General features: G+C 36.4%; 1 protein-coding gene and 1 long non-coding RNA gene across 5 annotated transcripts in view; one reads left to right on the top strand and one right to left on the bottom strand.

Moving 5' to 3' along the window:
• The window catches only part of LOC134202628 (calmodulin-like), a 103802-nt gene that overhangs the window by 74334 nt on the left and 12877 nt on the right, over nt 1-16591 (top strand). Inside the window, exon 2 of one of the 3 annotated variants that reach the window (XM_062677644.1) lies at nt 1478-1921. The exons of 1 other annotated variant lie outside the window; for it this stretch is intronic. In XM_062677644.1, coding sequence (XP_062533628.1) covers nt 1919-1921 — 3 coding nt within the window. In that variant the 5' untranslated portion in view covers nt 1478-1918. The remainder of the gene's footprint in view (nt 1-1477; nt 1922-16591) is intronic. One more of the 3 variants, XM_062677645.1, reaches the window with a different exon arrangement.
• On the bottom strand, nt 12123-13309 carry LOC134202639 (uncharacterized). Of its 2 annotated transcripts, none has more exons than XR_009977283.1 (3): nt 12807-13309; nt 12431-12742; nt 12123-12362 (listed from the first exon to the last, which is right to left on the bottom strand). It is a non-coding gene; the product is annotated as an uncharacterized LOC134202639 (long non-coding RNA). The 2 variants fall into 2 exon arrangements; XR_009977284.1 differs by having other exon boundaries at nt 12803-13309.

Consider the following 16591-nt stretch of genomic DNA (forward strand, 5'->3'; position numbering starts at 1 on the left):
GAATTACAAAAAAATCAATTGCGATGGAAAACATTTGTTCAATAAGAAATCGATTTTTTATTATAAAGATACATAACAACCCTTATTTTCTATTGTAAAACTACCATTTGCAATAGGCTTTATGGTGGAAAGCAATTTTTTTTCATGTTATTCTATTGTGAGTCACAATAGAGTTTACCGTCATTACTATTAATTTTAGCGTACTGTTACAATAATTTCTATTGCATTTGTTTTGGGATTTTTTATTAGGGCGGTCATATAGCCCGAATTTCGAACAAAAACCCAATTAAATATTTTTTAATTGAGATTCCAATGATAACAGGTAATAGCTGCATGACAAGGAAAATGATTCTATAGTTTCAATTGTAACGCATACATCCTCGAAAAAAAATATAACACATTCACTGATTTTCATACAAAGCTACATACAAATGGAGTGGCTCTATTATTATTTCCAACTGAAACGCGCCTTTTCAGTAAACATGCATACAAAAAGCAATCTATATGAATAAAATTGAATTTCTGTCTGAACCTTATAGACTCCGAAACTACTGAACCGATCTGTGTAAAAATTTATATACAGAGGTTTTTGGGGCCGAGGAAGGTTGTTTGGAACACCTCCCCGCTTTGAAAAGGAGGGCTCCCATACACATGAAACACCAATTTCTTCATGACTCGAGAATTAATCAGATAATAAATCAATTTTAGGTGAAACAAAGTTCGTCGGGTCTGCTAGTCATGAAATAAAAGTTTAGGTCATTTTAGGCTGGGATACCAAAAATGTCGTCAATCTAAACGCAAGAAATAGAGATTTTAATTCTCAAACATGACCATTTTGTACGGAAATCAACGAATGCGTTATAATTATTTCCGGGGATGTAGAGAATAGGGGGTGTTTGCTTGTTCCCGAAGTCTTCATGTAGTCTAGCCTGGTGCGAGTCGACTATTGGTCACAATATTTTTGAGAATGTAGCCAAAACCGGGATGAGAATATTGTCAAAAACGAGTGTTAGCAGAACCGAGGGTAGACAAAAACTTTGCAAAAATCGGGAAGGGGTTTTATCCCATTCCGAATCCGATTCGTTCCAATCGATTTTCCGATTTATTCTGGTGTTAGCAAAATGTTAACCAACATTCGTTCTAAAGTGCATTCGATCACAATAGGAATAAGGGTAAATAATTCGGAATTCGAGAGCTTCAACGAATATTCAAATATATGTATTTGTTGGCGTGGAATGCCACAAAACGAAAATCTTTCATGTGGGCAATAGTGAAAATTATCTCATGTCCAAGAATCAAAGCAGTAAGTAATGAGGTTGTCGCATTTGAAATTCTAAATGCTTGGTTTAACCATGGGAGCATTTTCGCAGTGCCATAAGATCTTCTTACATTCCATAAACATATTTCCACTCACCTGTCCTAATTCCACCAATACTTTAAAAATCCAAAACGAGAAATAGCTTTCCACAACTTTCAGCAGTGTTACAAACATACAGAATATAAACTCGGTAACAATAAAACGCTCAATTTAGATTATAAATGAGAGGAAGAAATTGTTCAGATTCGCTGCTGCAGTGTTGACGACCAGCAGCCAGCCCTAGAGCGTTTCGTACGCGAGCAAGCAAACGAGGACACCACGGACGACGGAGGAGTTTTCGAGAGCGGAAACGATATCCCCGGTCCACCAAACACCACCCCCCTTAGTAAACCACAACGGCACCATCGCGGAAAATCATTTTCACCACCAACACCACCCTGAATACCGCTTCCGGGACCAACTGCTCCACTTCCCGAGGGTTGTGTACAAATTAGGCGCACAACACAAGAAAAACAATTCAAGTTGGAAGGTAAAATCTTCTCGGCGGTGAACAACTTCCTCACTGCGTCGACCTTCGTCAAGGATATCCGCCAACTGATTATGGTGAGTAGTCCGGGTTTAATTTTCAAATACTTGCGATAATGTAGTGTATTTATTCCAAGATTCTTCATTTCCCTTTGGGGGAGGGGGTGCAGAAAAGTATGCTGTTGATTTAGCATTCTGCTTTTTCTTTCAAGGCTCTAACATTCAGTGTCAAGTGTTTAAAAAAATCAAACTGTAAAGATTTTCTATAATTTCTCGTTAAATACCAATTGCAGGAGAATTAAAAAGATCTCTCATTTTCTAAGAGTTATTTTATGTATCATGTTTGACGTAACAACTATATCTAACCGATTCAAAACGGATGAGTAATATATAACCCAAAAATAAAATCAACTGTCAAAATTTGGTTTTAAGAGATAGGGCGAGATTTTCACGGACGTTCCGGACCTCCGGTAGCCACCCAGGTCCACGTCACCACAATCATTTGTTACTCAAATTACTCACATGAATTGGCCACTTCTACGAATGTTCCGGATCCTCTGGAGGACCTCCGGTGGCCACGCAGGTCCATCAAAATGGGTCACCATAATCATTTATTACTCAGCGTTCGATAATGAATAGCTTTGGAAAAAACACGCTCTTCTAGAATGAGTTCAATGGATTGACCACTTCTACGGATGTTCCGGGTCTTCCGGAGGGACACCGGACCGTGAAATAACTAGGAAATGTGTAGATCCATGGAAATGGTCAATGGCTACATTCTATTAGGATTATTGCTACGCAAATTTATGAGCATTTCCAAAATCACCCTTCGAAAGGCAAGAAATCACGCCAATAATTGGCCTAAGAATCTATGTTCCTTCAACATCGACTCCTGGGAACCAGAATGGCCAAAGTGCAAAAATCCGTGGAATCCATACCTTCAATTTGGTTCCAAAAGATTGAGAATAGGTTCGAAAATGAATTTTTGGGAGCGAATTCAATTTGGGGTCATTTTTGACCCGCTAATGCACAATATGTAACTTTTTTTTTAATGCACTAGGAAGGTTAATATGGCACCAGCATGTTATTTAACAGGCAAAGATACCCGTGAAAAACAGTCTTTGCTTAGCAAGGGCATATTGCCCCTTCCCCCTCCCCTCCTCTATTACCGGAATGGGCTTGATGTGTAGACGCCGGATATCGATGTTTGGCGCATTTTGGAATTCAAGATGACCGACTTCTGCTGTGATAAAACAACCGGAAACCCATTCAATATGGCTATTGCCGGAATGGAAACCGGGAATCAATGTTAAAACGACCGTAAACCCATGCAGTATGAGTATTGTCGGAATATGCTCGAAGAGTAGAAGTCGGAAATAGATGTTTGGTGCCATTTTGGAATTCAAGATGGCCAACTTCTGGTTTGATAAAACGAACGGAAACCAATGCAATATGGGTATTGCCGGAATGAGCTCGATGAGTAGAAGCCGGAAACCGTATTTGTTGCCATTTGGGTATTTAAAATTTATTTAGAATTATTTAGAATTCACGAAGGCCAGCTTCCGGCTTGATCAAACAACCAAAAATCCTTTCAATACCAACGGCTTTAAACCATTCCAAGAGTTCCTCCGGAAGTTCCTTAAAGGAATACCTCCGTGAGCTCCTCCGAGTGTTCCTCAAAGAAATCCTTCAGAAGTTTCTCGAAGGAATTTCTCCTTTGAAGAACTTCCAGAGGAATTCCTTTGACAAACTTCAAGAGGAATTCCTTTGAGGGACTTCTGGAGGAATTCCTTTGAAGAACTTTCGGAGGTATTCCTTTGAGGAACTTCCGGAGGAATTCGTTGAGGAATTTCCGGAGTAATTCCTTTGAGAAACTTTGAGGTACTTCCGAAGAACTCTTTCGAGGAACACTAGGAGAAACTCTCGGAGGAATCTTTAGAGAAACTCCCCGAGGAATTTGTGGAGAAACTTCCGAAGGAAGTTCTGGAGGAACTCCCGGAGGAGTTCTTGGAGGAACTTATGGAGGAATTCCTTCGAGGAACTTCCGGAGGAATTCCTTTAAAGAACTTTCGTATGTTCCTCAAACAAATTCCTTCGGAAGCTCCTTCAGGAATTCCTCCATAAGTTCCTCCGGAAGTTCTTGAAAGGAATTCCTTCATGAATTCCTCCGGAAGTTCCTCCAGGAAATCTTCCGGCAATCCCTCCAGGAAATCCTTCATAAGTTCCTTCAGATCTACCAAGGAATTCCTTCGGAAATTCTTCAAAGGAATTTATTGTAATTCACAATTTGTAGAGCTAGAATATAGTCACCATCTCCTACTCGTTTGAGAATCACTGATGAGATCACATTTCGTAATATTCTATTGTTAGCTAATTATTGCGTTATCAGCTCTTTTGTCAGATACCTTTATTATTTTCTTTGTACTTTTTATGTACCGTAATCCGGGGGAACATTGATCACCGGGGTAACATTGATCAGTTTCACCATTTTCAAGAAATAAATAAAATATTATTTCCCATCTTCTTCTTCTTATTGGCATTACATCCCCACACTGGGACAGAGCCGCCACGCAGCTTAGTGTTCATTAAGCACTTCCACAGTTATTAACTGCGAGGTTTCTAAGTCAGGTTACCATTTTTGCATTTGTATATCATGAGGCTAACACGATAATACTTTTATGCCCAGGGAAGTCGAGACAACTTCCAATCCGAAAATTGTCTAGACCGGCACCGGGAATCGAACCCAGCCACCCTCAACATGGTCTTGCTTTGTAGCCGCGCGTCTTACCGTACGGCTAAGGAGGGCCCCATTTCCCATTATCACAATTACTTATTGTGAGTTAGGTATCTTAATCTTGACTAAATTGCTGCTGAATGATGTAACCTTCGGATGAATTTGCATTTATTTTTCGCCAAAATTTGTACACTAAAATCAACATTAATTTTTTAACTTACAGCAAGCTGCATAAAATGAACTCAAAACAAGGAAAATAAGCTTGTTCCTATAGTTATGTGATAAGTAATCTTATTTTCTTGGTTAGTCCATAGTTTTTGTTTCGAAAATTTGATTTATATTGTTGAAAAAACAGATAATTCCACTAGCGGTGATAATATCTTTCTCGAAACAATCGATACACATCGTTTCAGCGTAAGAGATTCCAAGTATAATTGGCTACCTTAAGGCGTTTGCATACGCTTTCTCTATAGATGATTGATCAAAGTTACCCCAAATTGAAAAATAAAAAACTCGACAAAAGACATTTTTAAAACAAGTTTAAAATTATCAAATCATCAAGAACAACAGCCTTATACGTTCTACACGTAGCAGTACTTATTTTAAAAATATGAAAAACAAAAAAAGCTATGATTTCACTTAGCAAAGCAATTAAAAAAATGATCAATGTTCCCCCGTTATCAGCCTGCCGTATTTTTTCTGCATTTTGTACACTTGGTAGAACTCGTGATGCATGCGTTTGCGCCATTCGCCGTTTGCACCACCCCGCCAGGTATTGAACGCAGTATTTTACGCTCAAAACCACGAGAATTCGATAGTCTACACAGGATTTTGTTTTTACACGATTTTTTTTCGCTCCTATTTTTGATCGTGTGACTTCAGTTTGCCACCAAACTCTTCGCAACATGTTTCAAAAAATCCAGAATAAATCAAAGAAAAATTACATGACAATTAATATACGTTAAACATTTAGTATGAGTGGAAAATTGAGAAAATGTAAATCGTGTAAAAACAGAATCCAGTGTATATATGTTATCGCCCATGCTTCATGGTCATACAGGGCGACTGGACGAATCAAAGATGTGTAAAGTAGAGTGGGGCAAGAGTGCGCGTGGAGTAAGAGTACGTTTTCGATTTTTTGAAGTTAGTTTGACAGGTATTCTGACCAGAGGCGCATCCACGTTCCGAGTCGAGGGTAGGACAAATAGGTAATACCGATTTGGGCACAAGTCCTGATATCAGCATTAGTACTAGACGATTCGCACAAATTCGAATGGGATACAAGCCCAGAATATTGTTTGCGAGTTGCATCATTTCAAGCCGTTCATAGATAATGATTTGGGACTAATCGCTACCTCTTAGATGGAAGCAAAGCACTTTCCAACAGTCGATTTCGGTTCTGGTCACGTTCTTGCGAATAGATAACTCTACGATTTTTCATAGGTGCCACGGAAGGTCAGTCTGGAAGGAACGACAGTAGGAATCGTTTTGGTAGAACGTGAACAACAACATAATCAATTCTAAAAATCATCTGAATTTGAGAAAATCTTTGTGGACAGAATACTCACATAATTTGAGAAAATTTCTTCAATTTTCTGGAGAAATATTGCTTTTCCAAAATGGTTTATGATTTTCCAAAGAAGCATGACATAGATCTTGGAATCCTTGGGTTATCGAATATCTTTACAATTTTTCAGTGGAAATCATAGATCACAGAAATTTGTATAAATCTGCAATGGTTTCATCAAAGAGAAACTGACGTCTCACTTAGAAAAAAAATGCATTCAAAATCATCGTCACGAAAGCATTATCGCCCAGTGCCAAATGCACAGTGTGTGCTTCCAATAATCCATTTTAAACGTGCTTAATAACATTAGGTACTTCAAAAAAAAATCACATTTGCAGATTTCAACCACCTTTTTCACATCGGGAAAACAAGGATATTTTACCAATTACAAAGGTTTAGTATGTTTTCGGATCGGCTGCTTTCCAAAATGTATAGTATGGAGGATTTCTAGTGCGAAAGTTTTACTGCAACTTTGCCTAATACTTATTTGTTTGAATTCCATAATGGGCATAAAGCGCTAGTTGTAGTTTTGAAATAAATAATTGAAATTATGTTATCATTTAGTATACAATACTGTTACTAACGCTTTAACTCCTTTATTAGTTAAATAAAAACAGCAATTCGTTAGAAACACATTAATAAAGAAAGAAAAAAAAAAAAAGCAATTCGTTAGGCCGAGTCGTAGAAAAACCGTCACAATAGAAGTCCGCCATACAACCCATTTTGGAATTTAGCCTCTTAAATGAATTATTGAATAAATTATTTGAACCCAAATTAGTAAATAATCGAAAAACCATTGTTTTAGACATCTTTGATTACCGGTATTATAAAGTACCTGAAGTACTTAAGAACAGTTAGTAGTCTATTTCTTAAATATCCCAGAAACCTCTATGATTATTGTTTATATGTACTCTAATTTACTTTGAAATCACCTTTTGCTAACACACAGATTCTTGTCAGCCAATGACTTCATATGTTCTTTCCATAATCATCGGTAGGACAATGCATTGACTGTCCCAACCAGGAAAATTCATGCGTAGGACATGTCCTACTTGTCCCACCCACTCCCGGCGCCACTGATTCTGACCAACTATTGTCATGTGTAATTGTAAACGATTTGAATAAACAACAACAATATGAAGTTAGATAATTTTTTGGTCATTTTGCTAAAAATCATTGTGTTTTTGCAACTAGTACTCCATTACCATACAGGGGTTAAACAAAAAGGTTGAGATAGGTAAAATTATGTCGAAATTTAAATCAGCATAACTTTGCGTAGAATAATCCGATTTTGATAAAACCAGGACCATACAAAGTGGACACTTCTAGTATACTGTTTTTTGTTACCAGACTAAGGCCGGAGTGGCCTGTGCAATACATAGAAGTCTTCTCCATTCAACTCGGTCTATAGCTGCACGTCGCCAACCACGCAGTCTGCGGAGGGTCCGCAAATCGTCCTCCACCTGATCGATCCACCTTGCCCGCTGTGCACCTCGGCTTTCTGTTCCCGTCGGATCGTTTTCGAGAACCATTTTCACCGGATTACTGTCCGACATTCTGGCAACGTGCCCGGCCCACCGCAGTCTTCTGATTTTCGCGGTGTGAACGATGAATGGTTCTCCCAACAGCAGATGCAACTTGTGGTTCATTCGCCTCCTCCACGTACCGTCCGCCATCTGCGCCCCACCATAGATGGTACGCAGCACTTTTCTTTCGAAAACTCCCAGTGCGCGTTGGTCCTCAACGAGCATCGTCCAGGTCTCGTGTCCGTAGAGTGCTTGTAAGCTGCGAGACTTATTTTCACCTCGCGGCTAACGTCATTATTACATGTAACGAGTGTTCCAAGAATTCGTCGACAACCTCAAATTGCATTCCATGCATTTCTAACTCGGGACCAACACCAGCCACCAGCTACTTAGTTTTGACAAAGTTTTTGGTCAGCCCTGTTCTTTCAGTCTCCCGTTTATAAGGCACGAATGTTTTCCAAGTAAAGAAAATAAGAATCCTCGATACGTCTATGCTTATTGTTCAACCGAGATTTTTTTCTTCAAAATTATATTTACATCTACACAGCAATACCCAACGGCGGTACACCAGTTGCAGTACACCAGAACCGACTGGACGAATATGCAAATCTTATCACTTTAATTAGTTTTCTGGTAAAGAGAGGGGATGTAACTAAATCTCCCGTTTCCGGATACTTGAAGGTCCGTGCAGCTTTTGCAATCTCTTCCGCCGAGCGACGATACGCCGCAACGAATAGGAAAAGTTTTCCTTTTCCATCGGTCGGACCATCATCGTCATCGTCGTCGGTGGCGTTGTTGGTGGGAATGCAACAGAGGGAAAACTTTGCGGAACGTGTTTGTCTGGCAGCTGGCAGCTTCCGAAATCACGGCTGATTCGTACTTCAGTTACGAGCGTTTAAAATTATAGAATTGAATGACTTCAAGTCGCTCTGCGTGGTAATTGAATGGTTAATTGATTTTCCGCAGATGTTTAGCGTGTTTAAGGTCACTCCTGACGGAATCCAAGTTTAAAAGTGCTCGCGTTTTCGGGGGCACACCACTCGATACGGAAACAACGCACAACTGTCATTTTTATTATTTCAAGCATGCTGCGTCGCAGCAAAGCTAAATCAACAAAAATGACAGATGTGCGCTGCCTCTGAATCGAGTGGTGTGCACCCAAAAACGCGAGCACTTTGGAACTTGGATTCCGTCAGGAGTGACCTTAAGGATCAGCAATAGAGTTTTGTCATTTTCCATGTACCTGATATCACTTCATTTGCAGAACAGAAACAAATTCACCGAAAGTTGATAACTGAGATACCTCATAGTGTTTTGAAAATATGGGCTGACATGGTTTGATTCTAACATTATTACCAAAATATGAATAAGTAACATTATTTAAAAGTTTTGATAAATTCTCCTGTTGGTGTTTCGGTGTTCGTTTGAAAAAGGAGGAAAATAATAAATTAAACCTATTTGAAGTCTTCGGCGGTTTGGGACAATTCAATTTGTTGAGCGAAAAAAACCCTTTGGTCAATAGATTTCATGCCCTAAAAGAAAAAGTAAGTTGACCTAGAAACGTTATCTGCATTTTTTTCAGTTTTAAACACTTTATCATTTCAATGAATTCTACTTCACACAATGCAAGTAGGTATAATTCGATGGTTTCGTGCAGTACTGGCACAATTCAAAAATTTTGAGGTTTGATATTTTGATGGAAAATAGTATGATGTTTCACCTGACAGACCCAGGTCGAGATTTGCAATATTTATCAAAAGTCATGCTAATTTTAAAATTTGACGATTTTTCGAAAAAATCGTATAAATCATCGAATATATTCATTTTTCTAATTTTTTTGCAGAAACAAACGAAACTAATAAGTTTCATTTTTTGAAAGAAAATCAAAACGTCATTTCTGAACAGATTTCGAGTTGTGCCTTTATTGCACGAAACCGTCGAATTATTCTACAGAGTCTTTATTCTTCAGAAACCAATCAGCAGAAATTTACGGACTTAACCAGTGTCATTGCTCCTCACTAGCTTCTTCAACATGATCTTAAAGCGGATCATTGCGGGTGAGCAGTAACATTTCGAATGTCTTATATTATATCCGCACTACGATTGAATAACATGTTATTCGCGCTTTGGTGTTATTCGGCCAATAACATGTTTTTCGAAGGTAATATTCCCATACATTTCTGACAGCCGAATAACACCTTTGAAAAACATGTTATTGCGAATAACATGATACAACTGATCGAATTTGCTGCTCGACTGAAGTCCGAAGGCCCTGCGCATGTTTTCTTGCATTCAAGTGGTTGGTCATTTCGCGTGTCCAATTGGATTATACGGCAATGTCATGTTTGATTTCCTTTTCGTTTTCTATCGGATTCTCCAATCAGCCGTGTAGAACAATGGACTGAAAATTGACAAGGTATACTTCATGATGGACGTGATGGACTGTCGCATTTAATATTTAATATATTTTTTTAATAATTTATAAATATTTAATGTAAAATACTGAAAAAAATATAAAATCTAAAATATTAAATTTTTAATATTAAATATTAAATATTGATATATTAAATATTAAATATTAAATATTAATATATTAAATATTAAATATTAAATAGTAATTTTTAAATATTAAATATTAAAAACTAAAAATTAAATATTAAATATTAAATATTAAATATTAAATAATAAATGTTAAATATTAAATATTAAATATCGATTATATTACCAAGTAGCTGCTGACTTGCATTTTGAGTTCCTAATTATGTGAAGGAGAAACGATTTAGAAATTGCCTGCAGAATGCACACGATAAGTCGTAATCGGTACTGGATTCCGCCGATCTAACTTTGGATTTCTCCGATATTCAGAACACAGACAAACAGACGTAACACTACAGAAATTCCCATCGACTATGACTTCAACTCTCAATTTGAATTTGATCGATTGCGCGTTTCACAACTAGAGGCGCTAGCGTCGAAACCCTTCGAGTTTGACATTTCACTCCAGCGCCTTCTGGTCACGATGTCATACGAAATATTGTTTCGTGTAACATGCTCGCAAGATGGTGATAGAGCAGTTGGGCGATGGATTTTTCTGAAAAATGTTCAAGCTGTTACGTCTGTTTGTCTGTGGTCAGAAGATCGTGTGCATCGAAGAGTTGTAGAAGTACTCCGGTGTTCGGGTGAACGACCCACATCGCGAAAGAATTGATCATATCGAAATTCCGGCCATACTTGAAAACCCGCCATTGTAACGTATTCCACAAGTGTTCGACTTCTCATAACTCATAATAAAAGTTAAATGGAATTAAATTGGGATTGCATTGAACCGGAGGTGTACAGGATCCGTAAGTAAGTATTGAACCCAAGTAACAAAGTTTGTTGAATGAAAGTGAAAAAAAAAACATATAGGTTGTTTATGTTTAGTTAAGTTGGAAGTGAGTTTTCAATAACATTCACTCAAAATAATATGATCTGTAAATTTAATACAACAAAAGCTGTTGATAAATGTTTCATTTCAAAAAAAAATATTTGCAGGATTGGATGAAAAAAATCCATGCATACATATTTTAGAATTCTATTTTGATAAAATAAATTAAAATACACATAGTATTTGAAATTCATGTCGCTCATAACTGCATATCTTCTAACTAAACAAATGTCAAAAAATGAACATGTTTAAAAAAGTTCGAGAAATCATCCTGGCGACACATCTTCTATCAATCAATAAGCTGTATGTTTAACAGACACCTTTTCACAACTTACTTCGAACACGTTATGTTTTGTATTTCATCTTTCTAACCATTATACAACAAATTCTTAAATTCGGTATTACTTGGGAAACTTTCATAAATAATTTTTAAATTCATAAAAATAAAGCTAGATTCAAACTGAATTGAACCCATAGTTAATAAAAACAAGAATAGATTTTCAGATTACTAACATTTTATTTAAACCGTCTAATTCATATTAACTTGAATATATTTAGCCCTTAAGCTATCTGCCTTTAACTGAATGCGTAGGACTGCGAATCAAGAGTTAACAAGTTCGATTTTCGGTTCAGTCTAGTATGTTTTCGGGTGGGAAACAATCTTGATTGCTTGGGCATAATGTATCCATTGTACTTGCCAAATAGGAGACACACTTATGTAATGGCGGGCATAGAAAAGCTTTCAAATTATAACTGAGAAAATGGTGAAGGATACCAAGTTGAAAAGCGGGCCAGGTTCCACTTGGAATGTAGACCCATAGAAGAAGAAGAAGTAAATGCGTTTGAATATCTTTATTTCGGTCGAATCATTCTACTCTAGTATCTATTATAGTTATTATAGTTATTATAGTTACACGATCCTTTCCTAGCGAAACGTAGTTCCGTCCCTGGCCTCGTTCACCTAAGTTGAGATATAAATGGAATGTGATGAATGGTTTTTGATGATTTCGGCAACTAATACCATCTCCTCTGATGATGATGTTCAATTGTTATTTTATTATAAAAATTGGAAGTTACTTCGTACATCCTCTTGTGGGTGAAACGACGGTGGGTTTCTTACTCTTAAAACCAATTATAATACTATCACTACCGGCAACTTGTGGTCTTCCGATGACCTTTTGAGCAAAACTGGATCTACAAAATAGGTGCAGAATAATCAACCAACACTGACGACACTTCCCATTGGGTCCAAGGACTAGAGGCATCTAAATACATAAAATTATTACCGTCAGCAACATTATTTCGAAAATTTAAAAATATATAGCGGGCTTACCGCAATAAAAAGCCGTCGGTCGCTCCAAACGATAGTACTGAATATTTTTGGAATTTTCACCGTTGTTCGCGAGTTAGCTCGGATTCCAGGAATCCTGTTTTCTCGCGCTGCGGTTGCTCCGTGAATTCCATTGTCACACTGTTTTGGTAATACAATTTTGTTTAACATGAATTCACGTTGGCTCCTCTTGCAGCTGCTAAACATTATTTCTGAACAATCTTGACCTCCCAGGCTCCATTGATGCTTTCTGCCTGTGTAATATTTATGGAATCCTCGACTTCACATCCCGTTCACCGATGACGAAACCTAAGACTAACAATACAAACCATTTTATATAGAAAGCAACATCAGTAAACAAGCTAATGAAATTACCTACTTGTAACCAAAAGTTCCTAGCCAATTTCCGATGGAAAAATGAGCAAAATAAAATTTAAACGAAGCACACAAATACTTCTGGCTTTTTATCGCACACTAATCATTATCAGTTTCATCCCATACTGAACTCAAGCCTTCTATGTTTGGTCCCCTTCTTGCAATTACGAAAAAAAGCAAATCAATAAATCTCATCACGGTTATTTTATTGCAAACAGAATAATTGTTTAATAATAATTGAATTCTAATTTGAAGAATCTCGCTGCATATTTGTAAACAAACAACAAACTGCTCGAAAAAATTTGGCGCTTGACACATGCTGTCAGCTGTCAAATAGTATTACCTAAAATGCTAGTGCGAACGGTTTTGTTATTCAGAAGTAACACCTTCGAATAACATGTTATTCAGCTGTAATCTGAACAAGGCATTACCTACTATGTCCGACATCACACGATTCCGAGGAATCGGTAACATTGCCATCAGCAGGGAGTTGGAAGTTTATAACATCGTCCAGTGGGATCTAATGGCATTAACGTGCTCACTCGGTATGAGGTGCATTTTGCTCTCCTTGACATTGTTGAAGCAGTGACTAAGCAGCACTCGCATGAATGATTCGATTGGTGCTACTTTTCAGGGCAATAAAACGTAAGGTTGAGGTTCACCGCGTGATTTGAAATAACATTTGAAGAAGTTGACTGCATGTACGAGATGTATTCACAGTTGGATAAAAAATTGTTATCGATAGATTTACGGTTGTTGGACCTTATCTGCAATTGTCTTGGTAATTAATGGCACAGGGTGGCGACTCATTTTCAAATTATGAAAAACCCGATTATGAAAAATACATTAAATATACGTTTCAAATACGTTTATCAGTAAAAACGTTGTTTTCTCTAAAGGCGGCTTCCACACTTATTTTGAAACCGGTATTGAACTTAATTTAGAGATTAAAAACACCTAAATAAAGCTTAAAAAAAATATACTTTGAGCCTATGTATGCATATTTGATAACATTGAATGCTTGAATTCTTTCTTTGCTCACTTTATACATTTTCAAACATTACGATCTTTTAATTGTATTTTGTCGTCTAGAAGTTGTTAAGCAATTTACTGGGAAACTTCTAGGAAGTCTTTAAAATACTTTTCTAGAAACATTTTCGGATATTGTCTTCGAAACCCCAGAAATCCTTGGTTCAGGAGTTCCCTCAGAGACTAAAATGTCTTTAAAAAATCGTCAATGTTATCCCAGGAATTCATCCAGAAATTCCAACGGGAAATCATCCAGACATTTTTCGTAAATACCTCAGGAGATTCTTCAAAAAATCTTTCAGGCATTCTAGCCGGAATTCTTAAGGAATTCATTTTAAAACTCGTCCGGAAATTCCTTGAGATATTATTCCAGAAATTTCATCGAAAATTCATTTAGACAAACTTTAGCTAATTCCTTAAATAATTCGTCTAGCAAATTTTCAAAAAACTATAAAAGAAATTACTTTAAAAAACGCTATATTATTCAATTTTAATTAACCATTGGAAAGGCCAATTATACAGGTCGAGCTTGTCTTTTATATCCTCCAGTGTAGCCTCAAATCTTCCAGTCGTTACTCTTTTGTATAACCCCATAAAAAAACCTTAAGTAAAAAATCCTTTGGAATTTTCTTTAGGAATTTCGTCTGAAATTCTTTTAGAAACTTTTTCAAAAAAAAAATCATTTGGAAATTATTTGTGGAGTTCTGGCGAGAATTTCTCCAGATATTCGACTCAACTGGAAACAGGTACACCAATTCTTTTCAGTTGGAAATTTCATTCCTTTGGATAATTCGGAGAATCCATTCCCTCGAAAATCTGTCCATAAAATTATTTGAAATTTCCTCCGGAAATTCCTTTAAACATTCTAGGAACTTCCGAAAAAAAAACCTAAAGGAATGTCCGAACCAATTTCTAAAAGAATTTCAGAAAGAATTCCAGAATAAATTTGACATTCTTTAATTGTTCCAGTAATTCTTCCGAACATTCCCCAAGGAACTCAATCAAATATGTCTTCAAGAGTTCCTTCTGAAATTCTTTCAGGAATTCCTTCCAAAGTTCCTTTAGGAATTTCTTCGGAAATCGTTTTAGGAAGTCTTTTGGAAATTTCTTCAGAAATTCCATCGAAAATCCTTTAATCTAAAATCCTTTCAATCGCAATATTTTCTGATATTTAATTCCGGAATTCCTTCAGAAATTCTTTTAGGAATCTCTTCGAAAATTATTTCAGGTGAAATTTTCAAAGGAAATAATGAATGGATTATCAAGAGGTTTTTAAAGTAATTTTGGAATGAATTTCCAGTGAAATTTAAGAAGGATTTTTTAATAGAATATCCGAAGGAATTTACCCAGAATTTACCAAGGGAAGAAAGGAATCCCAAGTAACATTTTAAGATTTATCATGCTCTATAAGAGGTTTTCATGACCAGTTGCTAATAAAACTAGTAACTCCACCAAAACATTTTCATAACATCATTAAGATAGCCTTCCGGCCTAATGGACCAATCTAGAAGATGTTATTAAAACCGTATTAAGAGTAGTAATAAAACTGCAATAAAACATTGTATTGAATTTGTTGATACTCTATAAGAGGTTGTCGTGACCATCATAAGAGTAACAATAAAACTGTTTCAATTTCATATTATTTCATATGTTTGTTGTCATTCCATTGTTTTTGTTTATATTTTCACTAGATAACAATGTCCCCTATGTAAAGCTGATGTGTTGAAAATAATGCTTCTGATTTTACTTGTAATGGTTGATGTTGAAAATGAAATATTATTTAAGTGTTTCATACAACAAAATGACATGCGCAACCAAATTTATCGTGAATATTGAGTTTGTAGAAGCTTAAAATCAACGCGTCTTGAAATTATCGAATAATCACATGAAAATAGGAAATTTAATAATTTTCCAAACTGCTCAAAATAATTCAATTTCAAATAGTTTGTTATAAAGTAACCGTGCTTTTATCAAAAAACCTCAGAAATAATTTAATTCCACCAATGTATAGTGTATTTGATCGTAATTGATGTATTTTTTCAATCACGGCTATGACGTTGATCATTATTTCAACATGGCGACATTCCTTTTTATGAAAACAAAAAATCTGGCGATAAATAGCTCAATGGCTTTTGTGATAACCTCAATAATTCTCCTTGGTTACTTCATGACCGTTTTAAACTTGTTATAAAACTTTGTCATGGTTACACTTCCCGACAACAGATGGCCTTCGGTTCGATAACATGCAACCTAGTGGCTGAGGCGAGAAGCACTTTTTCATCTTACGGGCAACGATGCCAAATCTGTGGAAATTAAAGCTCTTGGCGGATTTGCGGATTCGTATAAGAAATCTACGAATGCTAATAATTTTCTGAAGTTAGTGAACCTACGAATATATGGAATATTACCCATTCGTATTTTTGGTGTAATTCGTAGGAATCAAATATGTGTGTATGTTACAAGGGCAAATTCTTTAAGCAGGAGGTCATGTGCATGAGGAAAAATGCAAAAAATATTTCCTTCTTCACTTTTCTAGAAACCGGAAAAATGATTCTTCGTCGCATCGGCTTTTCATGAGAAGCTGCAATCCAATTAAGTGCATATATTTAACAGCATTTCATATGCATGTGTCTCATATCCCAAATCAAAATTAAAACTAACATAATAGTTACAGTTCAATAATTTTCAAATAACTCTGCTTATAGAACATAAGGTACATAAGGGGCAAGTGGGACCCAAAAAAACGCTAGTTCAGCAAAA

The sequence above is a fragment of the Armigeres subalbatus genome, unplaced genomic scaffold (genome assembly GCF_024139115.2).
Source record: "Armigeres subalbatus isolate Guangzhou_Male unplaced genomic scaffold, GZ_Asu_2 Contig1310, whole genome shotgun sequence".
NCBI lineage: Eukaryota > Metazoa > Arthropoda > Insecta > Diptera > Culicidae > Armigeres > Armigeres subalbatus.